The following is a 17,592-nucleotide window of genomic DNA, read 5'->3' as shown; positions in this document are numbered from 1 at the left end:
GATAGTGAAAGCTCTCTTTGTTTGAGTTCTAATTGTCCAATTGTTCCTAGTTATGCAAACACCCCATGGTGAATCATTTGAGCCTCCAAGATTCATGCTTCATATGTTTAGTGCAAGCTCCATGCTGTGACGCTAAAAATTGATAATTTTTTATTTGGCATTGGTATTGTTTTTCTCTATGTCCGATAAGAGTTTTAGTATCAAGTGATAGCCTAGCGGCTCTCACTTATTTCTATTTTCTAAGATATTATATGGGATTGAGAGGATGAGTGGAATGGATCATTGTAAATACCATGTGTATGAATGATAAATACCTTAGTATGGGGTGAGAGTTATTTGTGTATGGGATATTATGGGGTTTTTAGAAAATAGGAAGAGTGAGTCATATAAAGAGGTGGGCTCATGTCCATGTGTTCCAATAATATAAGAGAGATCACATGCCAAGCATGTGGAAGGCATGTGGAGGAGTGTGGAGTCAAGAGAAATCTTTCTAGAATTCCTATGTGGAATAAGAAGAATGTGGACATATGGAAAAGAGAGGGTCCCTATGGACTCCATGTGGGGAGACTCTTGACTTTTTCAATATTTTAAGAGTCTTGAGCATCTTTTGATAAGACACATGGTAAGAGTAGCCAAAAAGGACATGGATGGTGACAAACGGGCTTATGTGATTGATGGGGAAAGGAATCTACAGGCATCAATTGTAAATGGGTAAAGGAGGGTGACAAAATCTCTATAAAAGGAGCCCTCCTCTCCCTTGTTCAACATTTCTTCCACCATTAGGCCTCACGTTGCTGTAGGTCTAGTCTCCTCAAGCCTCTTCCCTGAGCCTTCTCTCCCTCTTGTTGAGCCTTCTCTCCCTCTTGTTGATATTCTCTTATGTAGACTCTTGAGTCCATCTCTCTCTAGTTTATTCTCTCTCTATGAGTAGTCTTGGAGCTTCCGCTCCCTCTTGTACGTATGAAACCTCTTCTTCTCCCTTGTGTTTGTATTATTTTGATTTGCATTGGAGTGGAGTCTCACTCTATTGACAATGAAGGTCACTTCATATTCCCTCTCTTAAATCTCTCTTCCCTTTTCTTTCTTTCAAAGCCTTAAAAGTTCTTTCTATTCGGCTGCTCATCGCACACACATGGTCCATCCATTTCCTGAGCCACCAAGGGAGTTACTTACCCTCTTCTAGGCAAAATATATGAGTGGTGGATCGTTGATGAAGATGGAGTCTTGAGGGAGCATCCTGATCAGACGAAATTAGCATGGGTGGAGGGCAATTTTTATGACAGTTTGACCCCCTATTAGTGTTTTGCTTATAACTTTTTGCTCGATAGTCCAATTTTAATGAAACTTATATCAGCACAAAGCTCTCTTCAAGCACATGTCTCTATGTGACTAGACCTTGAATCAGATATTACAGCAAAAAGTTATGAGTCTCTGTGTCTGACAACCTGTTTTCATGATAGTTTTTACCCCCATCTAGTAAACCGCCCATAACTTTATGACTGCTTCTTTGTTTCTTACGAAACATATATCCACACGAAGCTCTCTTAAAGGTGCATGTTTCTATGTGATTAGACTTGAATAAGATACTACATCAAAAAGTTATGAGTCTCTGTGTCTAACAGTCTGTTTTTAGTCTGTTTTTTTGATAGTTTTTACCCCCGTCTAGTAAACTGCCCATAACTTTCTGGCCACTTCTTTGTTTTTTACGAAAAGTATATTACTACGAAGCCCATCTCAAGGGGCATCTCTTTATGTGTTTGAATATTTGACATCATGTATCTAGTGAAAGTTATAGGCCTCTGTGTCTAATGATAGTTTATAGAGTGTTTTGAGCTAATTGTAAAGGTATCTATGGAGGAGGTGCAATGTTTCCTCGGAACAGACCCAATCAGCCCCTTCAAACTCCTCGATATATATCAGTTCATGTCATGTTGAGCCGCAAGATCTTCTTTCAACAACATATTGCTCTTCTCTTTGGCACAGACCGCCGGCTTGCTGAGATTATGGCCTCTGTTGATCCTTTCCTTCTCCCTATGCTTGAGTACAACATCACTTGCGATGTTACCATCTTCATTCTCATCTACGGAAGGAAATTATGGTGTGGTATTTTGGCATAAAAGCTTCTTTTTAATGTCCCTTTCTCAATGATAAATATCTTTGTCACTCAGTTTAAAAGCAGTAGGAAGTGAAGAGGTGCGTGAAGTTTATTATCCCCAACTTCATGTCACATCTTTTGGTGGAGACGCCGGGTACATTTGGTATTGTATTCATCCCACCTTACTAAATGGTCTTGAGTGTACTTGATTGCATGTTATGCCTAGTATAGGCATGTGTTTTTTGATGTGATAAAGAAGATGCCTGGAAGAACTCCGTTGTTTAAGAGAACTAGAAGATTGTGAAGGTGATGCTCAAGCTATTCGCACGGATCTGAGTCCCATATCAAAGGTGAAAACACTATAGCCCTACTAGGAAGTCAAACCCTTGGGAAGAATGTGATTGGGATAACTAAGTGATCCATATAGACCATCTCTTTCCTATTGAATCAACCTTGACACATTTTCAAATATGGAGGCGCACCTATTAGAGGCTTTGATCAATAGAGCCTGCCAATAGTCCATAGGTTGAGATGCCTTGCCCTTACTCCCTTAGTAAATTCAATGTTTCTTTGTCCACGTTCTCATTGCCATTGCACTGGCAAGTTGTATCATATGCTTGGGTACAACTTGGATGTGTAAGGAGCTTTTTTCGCTTCTTGTTTGTAAGATCCTCAAAACCAAGATTTGAGATTGAAATATGGCAATAGGGTAAGAAGAATAAGAAGAGAGGGAAGTAACAAAGATTTGAGAAGAAGGATTTGTGGGTTAGCTCATGAAATGGGCGCATAGGAATGTTTAGGCGAAGCTTTGGAAGGAATTCAAGCATTTTTGACACTAAACAAGTTTCAAAATTTTGGAGGTTAGACCACCTTGGTGAGGAAAGAGGGGTAGCTCTTGGGAGATGGAGGGTGGACCACCTTCATGAGGAAAGAGGGTAGCTTTTGGGAGATGGAGGCCCTAGAGGGGAGGTGCACTATGTGGGCAATAGTGGAGACCATCAAAGCATAGGGGGTGCACTTTTAAGGGAGCAATGGAACCCACTCTAGGCCTTGTAGCTCTAATCCGTTTTCCTAATCCATTCCTTATGAGGCCCTTTTTTAGTCCAAATCTTCCCTAATGCAGAGTGTAGGTTGATGAAAGGCATTCATGCAATTCGGCGTACATTGCTCACGACAAACTTTCGAGCACCCAACTCACTCCTCAGGCGTTTTGTGAGAGACTAATGACACCATGCGCACTGACTAACCTCCATGCAAATATGTGTACCTATATGTGGATGATTGGGTGGGTTGTGTGAACTCGTGGGAATGCTAATTATGCCAACATGTTCACAGACCCCTGCACCAATGACCAAGGAGCCGCCCCCACAATTTTGGCTGGGTTAACACCACTCACCTGCAAGCGGGCCTGGACATTGACACAAAAGATTTGTGTCCCGAGCCCATGAAAGTTGCCCACTCCATGGCAGACTCCTGCGATTGGCCTATTCTATCTCATCTAAGAGGTACACCAATCACAGGTTGGTGACATAAATTAGCAGCTTGATGATCGGCGGGTAGTGGGAACCACCGCACCATCCAGTGAGAATCACACGTCGGTGACATAAATTAGCAGCTTGATGATCTGAAGAGGGGGAGGGTGGTGTGAACCCCACATTAGTAGCTCTTCATATCCCATTCTTATGAGAGTATATGCGAATAACTAAAACGCCGTGGTTTTGTGGGCGGAAAAAACTAAACGCCCTGTTGAGAGCGATCGTGATGAATGCCCTCCAGGGCGTAAGAATCTCAGATTCTTGTTCAGATTTACCACCGGAACTGCAGGTTTGTCAATCGAATCCTTAGCGAATCGATCTGTGACAAGGATTTTAACAAATTGATCTCTTCGAGTGGATGCGCCAGCAACAAAATGTTGGGTGCTCGAAAAAAATAGAACTGCCCTCGATTTTCCCCGGTCTAGTTTTGTCTTCGAATTGAGAGTATGGATTCGAGTAGCGTAGCCTCGAGATGTGCCATTGGATATCTTTCTTGTTTCTGGGCTCAATTGTGAAAAACTACGAGAAGTTTCAAGCCGCAACTGTCCTGGGAATGACCGAGAAGGGCCTCGGCTGGTCGATCAGTTCTTTGACAAAAGATATATTTGATGCATATCAGGAGTCTTTAGTCTCCTGGAACTGTATTTTACGACATCTTGAGCTTAAGCTCCCATGGGGATTTGGATGCCAGCTTTCAAATAGATAGCCTCAAAGGTAATTCATTCTTTGAGAATGGTGGAAAGCTCTAAGTGCCTAAATTATCCCTTGAAGGTGTTGAGTAGTGCAAGAGTGAGGCGAACTAAGAGTACGCACCAGTACATCAAACGAGTGACGATTGCCTAATTGAATTATCTGCCTGGTAGTCCGAATGCTCAGCATTAAAGGCCGCCTTGTCACCAACTCTTTCATATATCTTCTCTTTGGTTTCCTCTCCTGTAGTCACGACCGCCCAAATTGCGTGAATGTGAGAGGCTTCACTTGCTGTACAGTTCTACACTAGTAATCTACCCTCGAAGCTTCTTGAAAGCATGTCAATCATGAGCATGGTTAACTGCATGGATAACTGATTCATGTTCACCTTCTGACCAATTGCAACCACCTTCACTTTCGTGAGGTAATCATCCTCCAATGGTGAACAATTGATTCTGGAGTATATGGATACCTGCATAAGTATATGTCTTGCACAAACCTTTTAGAATAGGCCATGCCTTCAAAGCAGTGTCTACCAACTAAATATGTAGGTTCACTCCATCTGAGGTTGTTGCAATAATCATAGACATCACCTTCTTGTTCTCCAAATGTTGCACTGTGGGCTTCATCTCTACATCAGTGGCCACCTTCCAAATCTTCCTTGCCATCGTAAGGTACCTGACCTTCACCTTCTATAGCGGACTCCCCTTCAACTTGCCCTCCTTGAAGTTGAGAATAGGTATGTGTAAAGCCATGGATCTTAAGGAAGTAATGGTATATCATACTCCAGAATGTGGGCTAATCATAGTACGAAATGGACCCAACAAGTACTGCACACCTACAGCTTGGTGGGGGAAGTACTTGAAGCCTAGATGCTTTACTGACTAAGTACCACAGGAGGGTGTATAGCCCTTCCTATCTGCTGCACTCCCGGTGTGCCCCTGTGAATGGGGCTTCAGTTCTTCTTGGAGGACTCTTTGTCACTAGCCCAAAGGGCCTTTACTTTTAGGAAAGGGCTTGCTGCCACGGGCCGACAAGCTCTTTGACAGGGCTGACCTGTTTGCCATAGCCAACTCCACATACAGGCCAACCCATGGCCAGCTTGATCCTGATGTGCCCCAGCTCCTACATGCCTTTAACAGTTTAGCCTCCAGGTGGCCCCTCCTGCCTCCGGGAAGGTCTTCTCTAGACCCCATAGGTCCTGTAAGTGCGTCATATGCATGCCCATATGATTGGCCTTCCAGCCTGCGTGGCTAGTAATTCCTTTGCTGCCCATGTGGCTGCCAAATGAGCTCTGATCTTCTGCCCACATGCCCCAAGGTGCTGCTTCTGTGCAGCCCATGTTGCTCTCAGATCTGCCTATGCGACAGACATAGCCTCTGCCCACGTGGAAATCCTCTCCAGCCCATTGATGAGCAGCCTATACCCTATTCTCTTGCAGGTTCAAGCCCCTCTGTCCTTGTCATTTGGGAGCTCATATGTGGCACTGGTCCCCATTCTCTGACAGTTCAGAGGCTCTAGGCATTGACCCCCAGAGGCTCTAGGCACAACCAGCTAATCACATCCTTTAAATTATTAAATGAATAAGTGTTCTTGATGACACAAGAGGTCTCTCATCCACCATGGCCAATAGGTAATTCTGGGTCACGTGTTTCATGTATGGCAGATCAGGGCATTAAAAATTTGGTGCTCAGGTAGGGATCAATTTGGCTATTAAGTTTTCAGAATCTCTAGTCCACCCAGTAGATCCTTTCTTTGAAGATGTATTGTTTATTGATTTCCCTCATCTTAGTGTGGGATGGCTCATAATTCAAGATCTTTTGCTTTCTTGCTTTCAGTACATGAACTTTATCTCCTGTCTTGTAAAATACTCTTTTGAAATTCAATACAGTTTTCTTGTTTCCCAAGGAAACGAAAGAACAGGTAGGAAGTTGCATGCTTGTGAGGCTGAATTGTACAGGATTTCTATCATTCTAAGGAGAGCTCCTTTGGATTGGAGACAACTGGGTAAGAGTCAAGCAGTCTGAAGATGCCATATTTGTGAAAGGCAAATCTGAAAGTGCAGCGTCAACTTACTCATTGCGAGAATTGAGGGAGTTAAATGTAGTGGATTGCTTACAGCAAAGGCATATGATGTATCAGATCGTGCACAGTCAATAGCAAAGCTTCATATTAAATCGCAAGGTGGTACCTGACCATTGATAGCTCCTATTTCTTTTTGCGCTTTCGCAAAAGAGACCCCATTTGGTAGTGAGACAGGGCAAGGAAATTACACAAGCTTAGATTCTTTATAGGTCGCTCAACCCATTCAAATTTATTGTTACGCATGATAACTAGAAGGCAAACAACCAAAACAAAGGAAGGAGAAAGAAAGAAAGAAAGAAAGAAAGAAATTTTATTAGAGTCTTCGGAAGACCGATGGGTCTATGAGACTGAAAGAAAACCTGATACAAATCACAGTAAGGGTGGAGCTACTGAAATGAGCATCATCACCCGTGCTGAATCCTAAGTCTGATCATACATAATCAAATACATCTGGATGTAACAATGAAAAGAAAATGACTGGAGCGGAGCGGAATCCTCCGTATGTCATGTCCCCCTGGCTGGTGCATAGCTGGTGATGGGACGCTGGTGCCCGTCAAGGGGTGCCGTGCGTCTCGGTCTCTTGGACGACGAGGCTCGACGCAAGACCAGAGTCACCGTGACTCCCGTGGGACGTATCCCGGGTCTAAACAATGATGGGAGGCCCCCCAGAGTGATCTGTGTGTCCCCTCGATGTCTCATGTGTCGTGCTGCGATCGTCGGGTCGGGGTCTCTGTCACGTCAGCGGCTAGAGACTGGACGATCAATGTCACTCAATGGGAAGAACACTCTGACCCTGCTCTGAGAGGTGTCTGATGATGTGACCAAGCCCCGTCGCCTGAGTAAGTACTCTCTATGTTGGATTCCCTCATGAATGAAGGCCGCGAGGAATCTTTGATCTGGTTAGGCGAGGAATCTCGAAAGGAGCCCGGAGCCGTCTTGGAAGAGGTAGTGGTAGCGACCTCGGATCTCGTAGTACACTGGGCACCTGAAAATGCTCCTCCGACTCAACCTCCTGATAGTTGCAAGTATGCATAAGCGATGCTCCCTAGGAATCCCCTCTGCTCTACCGCTGTCTATGCGGAGGCGGCGAGAACTCGGCCTGAGACTCATACAGTGCCATGACTGCCCAGATGATCTCCTGATCAAATCCCAGTGTCTGTAGGCGTGTGATAAGACGAGCTCGAGGTATTGTGTCAAAGGCTTTGCCGAAATCCACAAAGCAACAGTATACCCTCTCCTTCCGTGATCTGGCCTCCTCAATGACACTCTTGAGTGTGAGTATGTGATCCATAGTCCCATGGTCTCGACTGAAACTGGCCTGACCCTCTGCTCTGAGCCCTCTCATCTCTGCGAACAAGCTGACCGATGCATCCAATACAGTTGCATAGATCTTGGACATCACATGTCCAATCATGATAGTCATGTAGTTACTCGGGTCCATGGGATCCCCTACCTTGTGGATGGGGTTAATGGTGTTGAGTGTCCAAATGCGGGGGAAGCCAAGGCAAACAGCATCATTGAATAGCTTTGCTAGGATTGGGGCTAACGTGTCGATCCCATATGCGATAAACTCAGTGCATAGCCCCTCGTGATCCATAGCGCGGCCATTGTGCAGTTTCAATGTCACGTCCTTGACCCCCCCTCTGGTGAACAACATGCAAGTGGTGGGACGAGGTGTGTGTATGAGGTCTGGAGTGGGCTGGTGTGGGACATCATATAGATGGTGTGCATACATGTGCCAGACTCTCGTGTCGGTGAGGGGTGATGGGGACCTACGCTCAAGGAATCTCCGCCAAAAATCCTTAGAGTTGTTGCTGTACAAGATGTGCAGCAGCTCCTCCTCATTTTGACGAAAAAAAGCTTGCTTCTTCCGACATACGAGACGTTGGTACTTGCATACCGTGTCTGGTGTGTTCGGGAGGTGACCTCTGGTTTCAAGTCGGAGCTGTCAATTGTTGCAGCGTATAGAACCAAGAGGTGGTAGTCTAGTGGACCGTGTGGTGTGGGGAAAGATTTGGAGGGCAGCCTCGTGGAGTGTGCGACTAACCAGGGCAGCACGGTCCTCTATGAGTGGTATGTGATCGATATAGGTTAGGAGTCTGTTTAGGCGTCCAGAGTAGGCCGGTGAGAGGCTATGATCAAACTGTATGTCGTGGTAGGTGTCGTGCTTCCTATGTGGTGTGTGTGGTGTGGCTAAGCATGGGGTCGCGATAGTGAAGAATAGGTATGTGTGATCAGCTCCTGGAGGGAGTGGTGCTACGGTGAAGTCGGTGATACATGAAGTGAAGGTAGGGATCCCATGATGTAATCTACTATGCTAGTGCCCCTCCCGTGTGGGAAGCAAGTAAAACCACATGAGGAGGGCCATAGGTCGAGCCCGTTGTAGATGATGAGATCATGCATCCTGCCCAAATCAAGGAGCGCGTGTCCATATGGTGTAACAGGTCCGTGTCAGTCCGATGAGGTCCTAGTCATACTTGCTCCGTCTAGGTCCATGTCTGGAAGCGCGGGAGTTTGTGTCCTTCCTCTCAATGGAGATGGCTCCAGTGAGGGAAGACCTGTACAATACTGCGACCCCGCCTGATCCTCGGACTCCTCCTGTATCCCTCGTCTCATCCCTGAAGGCTGACTCCCATGTGTAGCCATTGACTATGGGTAGTGGACGCTTTGGGCTCTGGTATGTCTACGTGTAAAAGACTATGTCTCGTCCTGTATAAGACTCCAAGAAGTTTCCTGGGTCTGACCATAAGGTGCCATTACAGTTCCAAATGGTGCAGTCTAGGGTCTTGAAAACCTGAGTCTCATAGGCCCCGTCCCCCTAGGGGGTACGGGTGGGAGCCCGACGGGTGCCGGTCAACAACCTACCATCTCGAACCACGGCCCATTTCCCCTCCTTGCGGGCAACATCCCGCTGCTGCAGAAGAACTCGTCGCTCCTCAATCTGTAGTGGGATGTGAAATGTAAGGAGTAGAAAATAAGTAGGAAAAGGGTGGGGGGGGGGGGAGAGAGAGAGAGAGAGAGAGAGAGAGAGAGCAGAAAACAGCAATGGAGGGAGATGAATGCAAGAGGTGGGGAAAAAGGCAAAATCAACTGGGAAAGAGTGAAAGAATGGCAGCTGCAGCAGAAAAGCAAGGGGAGCTGAGGCAAGGAGGGGGACCAAAGAGGTCAATATGAAGAAGTATAAATATTGGGTTCTTTTTATGATTACATCCTTCACGATTTGAGACTTATGATCACATCCTTCACAACCTAGGATAATGATCTCATAGATAGAGGACAGATAGTTGTATGCAATATTGGGTTGTTTTTAGGATCACATCCTTCACAACTTGAGATCTATCTAGGATAGTGATCTCATATATAGTGGACAGCTAGCCATTTGCAACACTCACTGAGGGTTGAGAGACAGACATAGCATGCGAATCTACTTAATTTCGGGATGGGTGTCACATTGCTTCTGGATCATTTGCTTCTTTTTTGTAATGGCATAGGAAGAAGCAGCCCTTCATTATCAAGGGCATGGTTGCCTCTAGTTCAGTCATACAGCAAAAGGAGGAGCTTTTTCCCATTAGACTTTAGACATGGTGTAGCTTATACCATCTAAAGGCTTGATGCTCCTAGCATGACTCATTGTTGAACCAAGCATTTTGGGTATATAGCTCTAGGAGGACCGGCTACCTCATCAAAACGTCTATTTGTTTAAGGCTAAGGACATGTTAGACAAGCAGCATGGCCTTAGACCTTTGAGGGGAGCGTTCGCCCCATATGGTCGTCTTTTTAGTTAAGCCTAAGACATGGTTTGGGAGACGATTGGAAACATTGGTAATTGCACATTTGAAGGTTCTGTTTTCCCACACATTGGTTGAACACATTATTCCATGACAGGGCCCCATCCATGGATTTTTGGGCTCAGGACAGGTTTGGGAGACTATGGTGTCAGATATGACTATGAGACTTAACCATTGTAGAAGTGCATGTGAGAGGTCTCAATAAGGTAAACAAGAAGATAATCCACATGCACATTCGAGACTTATGAGGGATCCATGTAGGCGGCCGACCCAAGGAGAATGGTTACAACACAATTGTCTAGTCTAGGAGTGGCACACAAAACAAAACGCATTGTATTAATGGCCTTTAGTAGTTGCTATGTATGTGTTTTTATAGCCCGAAAGGGCTACTTACGTAGCCTACAAGTGGCACCCCACTACATGACCTAGTGGGGCAATCAATCAAGTATAGGAGCTGGCTTGGTCAATAATTGCAGCTTGGTTTGGTTGGACAAATCATCTGTCCCTCTAGGTGACCATGGGTTCTTGCACGGCCTAGTTGGCCATAGGCCCAACCCATAGATGAGCTTCAAGTGGTTGACATGACCAGCCTAAAGCCCCCTCAAGTGACCATGGATCATTGGCTTCTCCAACTCATCCTTACGGCCAGATATGTTAGTGGAGGATAACCTTCTCTAGAATGTATCCTATCCTAGTGTCTCCTTCTTTAGGTGTTAAGAAATTGAGGCACCTATACTTCACACCTATACTTCAATCCTTCCCAAACGCGAGCATTTGAAGGGTTTGTACTTGTTTAATGTTTACTTGACAGATTGGTGCCACATAAACTCATGTCTCCTATTTATAATTCCATGCATTTTGGCCTATTGTCCACTAATGTCACCAAGATGGTCTTGTTGCCATTGAAATGATGCTCATGTCTTAAATCTTATTGATCCAGGTGTGGCTCCCCATGCTTGCACGTTGTCATGGTTCTGACGTAAGACTCTTGCCTCGATAAGTTGTTGAATATGAAAATTTACATATGTCAGACCTTCTCAAAATTCATTGTGACCTTGTGATACTATCGGGACCAGCCTAGTAGGTTCTTAATCCCAGTTCTACTTGAGCAATGTCGACGAGGAAGCTTGCTAAACACCATCATTGCAAGAGCATTTATATCAATTGTTTCTAATGATCTTTAATTTCATTGAGAAGCATCCCTATTATTTGAAAGGCATGACATAACTGACATCTCATCCATGCAGCTGATCATCCCATCACTTTCTGACGTAAGACTCTTGCCTCGATAAGTTGTTGAATATGAAAATTTACATATGTAAGACCTTCTCAAAATTCATTGTGACCTTGTGATACTATCGGGACCAGCGTAGCAGGTTCTTAATCCTAGTTCTACTTGAGCAATGCCGACGAGGAAGCTTGCTAAACACCATCATTGCAAGAGCATTTATATCAATTGTTTCTAAAGATCTTTAATTTCATTGAGAAGCATCCCTATTATTTGCAAGGCATGACATAACTGACATCTCATCCATGCAGCTGATCATCCCATCGCACTAGCAAAAGGAAGTGTCGGAAGATGACAGGGCCTATCTCACATCCAACTTCCCATATCTAACCACTCTTTCTACCAACATCATAACCTCACTTACCCTTTCTGCTACCACCCTCTTAACCTTCCTCGAGCTCCATCCTAACATCTATTTCCTCCATCGTCTCTTTGCTCATGCCTCTCACCATTTTCAACTAACCCAATAGTCTCAAACTTACGAGACCCTTATCTTGTCGTGAGATTAATGTTGATTTAGAAGATTTGGAATCCTTACACGTTTTTGATAATATTTAATTTTTGTTAAGAAGTCCTCCTTCACCTTATCTTCTCATGAGATTCATGTGAATTAGACGATTTGGAATCCTTGTTGGGTTGATGGACTCGTATGAATCCTTGAAGGTCACCAAGCCTTGTTTGCATTGGGGCCATTAGAATCGATGGGACAACATTGTCCTTCGTGGTTTGTATCAAGTCCACATAACCATTTACTTCTTTCCTCTCCCACTTCTGAACATTATTTGGATCTGTCCATCACCGTCCTTTCATCTTTCATGACATTTGCATCGTGTGGGCTCCATTAATGATCTTCCATAATCTCCAAGAAACTTTTAAAGGCTTCACAGAGGACAATGATTTGATCTTTCATAGAGGACAATGATTGGGTCATCAAATTGCAATTGGGAGGTATGTAGTGTCTGATATTGGACGACATCCAATACCTTTAAAAAAGCTACCCAAAAACAGCCCAAAACATTGCTGAATACATCAGCACCTAGGCAACCAAATTGATGATGAAGTTATGCCCGAAACTGCAAAAGGAAGCAAAGAATGAGCTGCCTCTAAGTTTCAATATATTACAAGAGATTGTCCAAAGAACAGCAGCAAAATAGGCTACGAATTGCTTAATAACTTTAACCGTGCAAATTTATAGCACCCTCGGTGGGTCGACATGTGTGTGCACGTGGTCGTGCGCACATGTGCATTCTCACATTACCAATGCATTCCTGTTACGGTGGAAGTTTGGATGCATGCCTATGTATGTGTGCATGTGCACATGTGTGTATTTCTGTGGGTGAAGGATACAATAATGAAGGACCTTTGAAACTTCAATGTAGCAGTTTCATTTCTTATAAATATTCTCTCTTACCTTTCTTGGAATCTGACTGACACATTACATTACTGGAACAATTTTGGCAGGCCTGGTGCTTGAGTAACTCCCAAAATGATGGGAAAAGAAAGAAAAGCTAAGGATGATTTTATTGGAGGTAAAGATTTTTCAAGGGTCAGGCGCTTTGATGAGGAAGCTAGAAAAGCTCGCATTTTTGCTCCCAATTGTGTAAATTCAGTAAGCACATTTCTCATAAGAATTTGGGAAGTATTCACTAGTTTGTTCATTATATGGCTTCACTCGACCATTAGTGAAGAACATTTCATTTTCCACGTCTAAGTCCACCTGTTATTTCCCCTTTCTTTCAATTGCATGCTCATTATTTGCAAACTCACCTAAATCTCAAGCGCATAAACCTTTGATGTAAATCTTTTAAAAAATGATAGATAAATTATGTTGTGACTCTCCTACAGGGAAGCTGTAATGAAATTTCTACTAGGTTGGCTAGTGTGGTCTCTTAATAGTTGAGAGCATATCCATGCTAGGTCCCAGCTTCAGAAGCTATGGAAAAGAAAGGGATTAGATTCAAAGTGGAATGTTCATTCAAATAGACCAATTCTTGATTCAGTAGAAGTTTTTTGGATGGTGTAGGCTATTATCTTTAACACACCCAATTCACTGGTATAGGCCAACAAAATCTCTTAGGGGTTCTTTCTGGATTCATTGGTATGATTTCACCTAGATCTCTCAGGGATTCTTTCTTCGGAATTGAATTGCTAGATTAGGTTTAGAGAATGGTTATATACCATCCTCTTGGAGTACATCGGACGGGGGATTACATTCATATTGAGGGGAGTTTTTGGTCTTTGATGTTGAGAGGTTAGTGAATCGAAGAGATTTTGGTCCATCCATTCAATTTATTTCTATGGGGCTCATTGCTGATTATTGTGATTTATACATGCACTCTCTTTGGGTATGCAAACTATTTGTTTACCATTGTTAAGTCAAAGAAAAAAATTGGCTTTTCAATTTTCTGTGTTCTGGAAATTTGTTTCTGTAAGAAATTTTGTTTCTTTATGGATTGCAAATGTAGTACTTATAGCAGAGGCTGCTAGTTTATTCATGACATAGTATTTTGGCTTGCATTATTGCTGATGTGAATTTACATGCATAAAATTGAATGTTCGAAAGGTTGATGTGCAAAAGCTGGAGCTTCAATTGAAAGAAAAGGGAGATTTCAGGAAAATTGATGAACACCTGAAAAAGGAAGATGGTATGATCTTGGGACCTTATCTTTTCCAGTGATAGTCTTTGTCATAATATATATGATGACACCATGATTCGCATCACGATATACGCTCCTGGAGAAGGGGAGAGTTCACTGACTTGAAATAGTCTAGGACTTTTAACAAACACTCAGAACATCTTATCTTCAAACCCAAGCTTACAGCTTAACGTCTTTCTTACTGCATTTGGCATGACACAACCTACTCAGTATGTTTGTGTGACAGTTTTCAGTTTTTACTTTAAGATCACACACATAACAGAGGATGTTACTCAATTAATGACGTAAGTAAGACTTTCTTTCAGTTCTTCCACTCTTATTATTGCGTCAAGAATTTGAATATCATAGCAATCCAGATAGGGGGCTGGGTTTTCAAAGTCAAGAATCTATTTATTATTTTGTTTCGCACGAGAGAGTTTCTATGAAGTATGACCAAAATACAAAAATCAGGATAAAATCCTATAAAAACCTCATACAAAATCATGTAAAGAAGAAGTGAGTTGTAGTTACCAATTCAACGAGTGGAATTGAGTAACCAATCCAACGAGTGGAATTGCCGTGAAGGCTTTATGGTGATATATGTATAGAATAAACCACAATCCACTATCTCATGAAAGAAGTTCTCTTGGTGCGTGAGGAGCCCTGAATTGTGCTCCAACTGGCATGAGCGTGTGGATAATTTCCTATCTGATAACTAAGAATGACTCAGAAACAAAAGTCTTAGTCCATCTATAGCCTCTATGCATCTTGATCTCCATATTTGCCATGCAGTGAGACTGGCAATAATCTCCCAAGCCAAATCTACAAGAGGGATGGGGTCTATACATAGATATTGGTATTGTGGACGACTCTTTGGATCAAAATGGCCTTGTCTTGAGATCTTTAGGGCATGATTGTGTGAGCCAGGCCACATAGCCCCGAGTGATGTAGTATCTCTCCTACATCTTGCCAGCCATGTGTGCATCATTGAGGTGGTCTTGATGTCTGGTAGGTGATTCCAAGGGGTTTGTCTAGACGAGCTCTTATGGTAACATCCTCAAGTCCCACCTCCTATTTGATCTTGCTTTCCCAGAAGGACAAAAAGCAGGTCGAGCAAGAAGCGCAAGAACTAATTGACAAAGCAGTGATTGGGTGTCTTGTGGCCCCTTACTCCACTCAACGTCAAGTTTGAGACCGAGTACAAACAATCCTTGTTGGACAGAGACCATATCCAAGAGGTGACCATATACAGACATGGTGTTTTCGTAATCAATCAGCACCTATTGAGATGGCCTAGATATTGCATGAGAGATTCATGATATACGTGGGGCCTCATTTTGTATTTTTAATGGCCTGGTACCCTGGTTTCATAGTCGATGACAAGCTGCACGCCACCAGATCCCTAGACAGCCAGTGACTTTGAGATTCTCGGGATTGTCATACAAGAGTATGGGTATATCCTCGATTGGTAAGATGTTTGGTGTGGTTCTAGAGTCCCCTAGGATGACAAGGTCAGTCCTCATGGGTGGTGGGGTGCCAAAGGCTTGCCTGGTTGTGATGGACGCCGCTTCGAGACCCTTTTGAAAGGGATAGTTCTTCAGCGGGTTGCGGGGCTGGGTCTTCCAGGACAATGCCATCGTCGTTGAGAGCTTGGCCATCTAGCCAAGTCCCGCCAGAAGTTTGAATGACGTACGGGGAGGGAGAAATTGGAGAGATACTCAGAGTACAGCAAATACCCTCTGGAAATGCCCCTCAAAATGTAAGATATCAACTTATGCTTCATTTGTAAATTCCATGAGACCTGTGGGCATGATATTTCCAAATATAGATATCTTGAAGAGTTGAGGAAGCTCATCCAGAGCTTGCGACAAGAGAACACCTTGTAGCAATTGTTCAAAGAGAAATATCAAACACCACTATGTCCATGGTCTCACTTCCTATATGTGCTCACGCTAGCACATCACATCTCAAGTAAGCATGGTTGAGGTAGTAGTGGCAGGGAGGTAGACAATCATCACATGATGGGGGCAGTGCTAGGTAGTGAGAAGGTTACAATCTAAAGATGACATCTCTGATGACAACTCGACTCAAAGATCTCATCACCCAAGACCTCATCCACCTCAAAAGATGGCACAAGGATGTTAGGAGGCATGCCACCAAAGAAGTCATCGGCTACTTCAACTGACAACTCACCTTACAAAACATCACGTTATTCTCGTGCTTCCTCTTCTAGCTTGGAAAGTGCATGACTGTCAGTGAGAAGGTCATAATCCAAAGATTACACCTCTGATGACAACTCAACACCGAAGATCTTGTCATCACACAAGGGCCAAGACCTCATCCAAAAGCTGGGCTTTAGAAGACATGCCAAGAAGTCAGTGATTACTTCGTCAACTAACAACTCCCTTAGAAAACATTACCTTCTTTTTGCTTGCTCTCATAGCTCGAAATGTGCATGACTATCAAGGTCCTTACTGGTTTCCAAAGGTAACAGTTCCAATGATACCAAAATGTGGTCAAAAGAATCACAAGGGAGATACAAATCCAGCTCTGAGGAAGAATATTTCTTCAACGAAGGATAGAAGAGTCAGGTTTGCGTTTGACTGAAGAAGTTTAAATGTAGGAGAGCAAAAGTATGGGCAAAGAAGAGCGAGCATGCCCTTCCACTCATCGCAAGGTGAAATGAGGTGTCCCAGTCCAACCGGGAGTTGTCGTCATAGATCATGTGTAAGATGGAAGAGGAGGAGGAGCAGGTGATGAATCGAACCATACAAGAAACAAGGATAGTAGACTCGGAGCTATGACTTTGATTGCGGGTAAGCTTTGATACCCAGGTGGAAGGCAGGGTTCTTAGGTCTCAGAAGGCTATCATTTTAAAGGGAAAACAGACCCTTTATAAGAAACATTCAACAAACATAAGTTCTGATCAACAGTTCAAGCTCAAGACTTCATAATTATACACTTCAGTACTTATAAAAAATCAGAATATTGCAGAATACTACAGAATAGATAAAACATTAGAATGCTATAGAGTGAAATCAGGAACATAATGAGTGAAATCAGGAACATAATATGACAAATTATATTGCTGCTTAAATATCTTCATAGAATACTCTCTGCAACTGTGTATCTGCATTTCTTCATCGAAAAAAATCCCCCCCCACCACCTTAGCTTCTCCTTCTCCACCTCTTGGCTGCCTCTCCACCTCAGGCTTCCACCCTGCCTCGCCACCACCTCGCACTGGGCGTGCCTCCCATCATGGGGGGGGAGCCGGTGCTCCCGCTCTTGGTCGGACACTAAGACCTTCACAAAAAAAAAAAAAAGGAAAAAAAGTCCAAGAGAAATGGGAGACAAAGCCAAGAAAGACGACAACAACAACAAAAAATAGCAAATGACACAACTGAAACTGGAGGATGTGAACACACATTACAACTGAAGTGGACTCGGGGTAGACAGCAAAGCAAAGGCAGGACC

General features: G+C 43.6%; 1 protein-coding gene across 7 annotated transcripts in view; it reads left to right on the top strand.

Moving 5' to 3' along the window:
- Positions 1–3,733: 3,733 nt before the first annotated feature.
- The window catches only part of LOC147902534 (uncharacterized), a 40,309-nt gene continuing 26,450 nt past the window's right edge, over positions 3,734–17,592 (top strand). The window contains exons 1-3 of one of the 7 annotated variants that reach the window (XM_087373819.1): positions 3,783–3,919; positions 12,943–13,010; positions 14,045–14,126. In XM_087373819.1, the coding sequence (XP_087229945.1) occupies positions 12,996–13,010; positions 14,045–14,126 (97 nt within the window). In that variant the 5' untranslated portion in view covers positions 3,783–3,919; positions 12,943–12,995. Of the gene's footprint in view, positions 3,920–4,204; positions 4,345–6,288; positions 6,328–12,942; positions 13,091–14,044; positions 14,127–17,592 lie in introns of those variants that run through there. The other 6 variants (XM_087373816.1, XM_087373817.1, XM_087373820.1 and 3 more) reach the window with 6 other exon arrangements.

Source organism: Dipteris shenzhenensis, chromosome 4 (assembly GCF_047967505.1).
Source record: "Dipteris shenzhenensis isolate YYH24624 ecotype China chromosome 4, Dip_SZ_1.0, whole genome shotgun sequence".
Classification (NCBI taxonomy): Eukaryota; Viridiplantae; Streptophyta; class Polypodiopsida; order Gleicheniales; family Dipteridaceae; genus Dipteris; species Dipteris shenzhenensis.
Note: the sequence above shows the minus strand (reverse complement) of the source record. Positions and strands in the feature narration are given on the sequence as shown.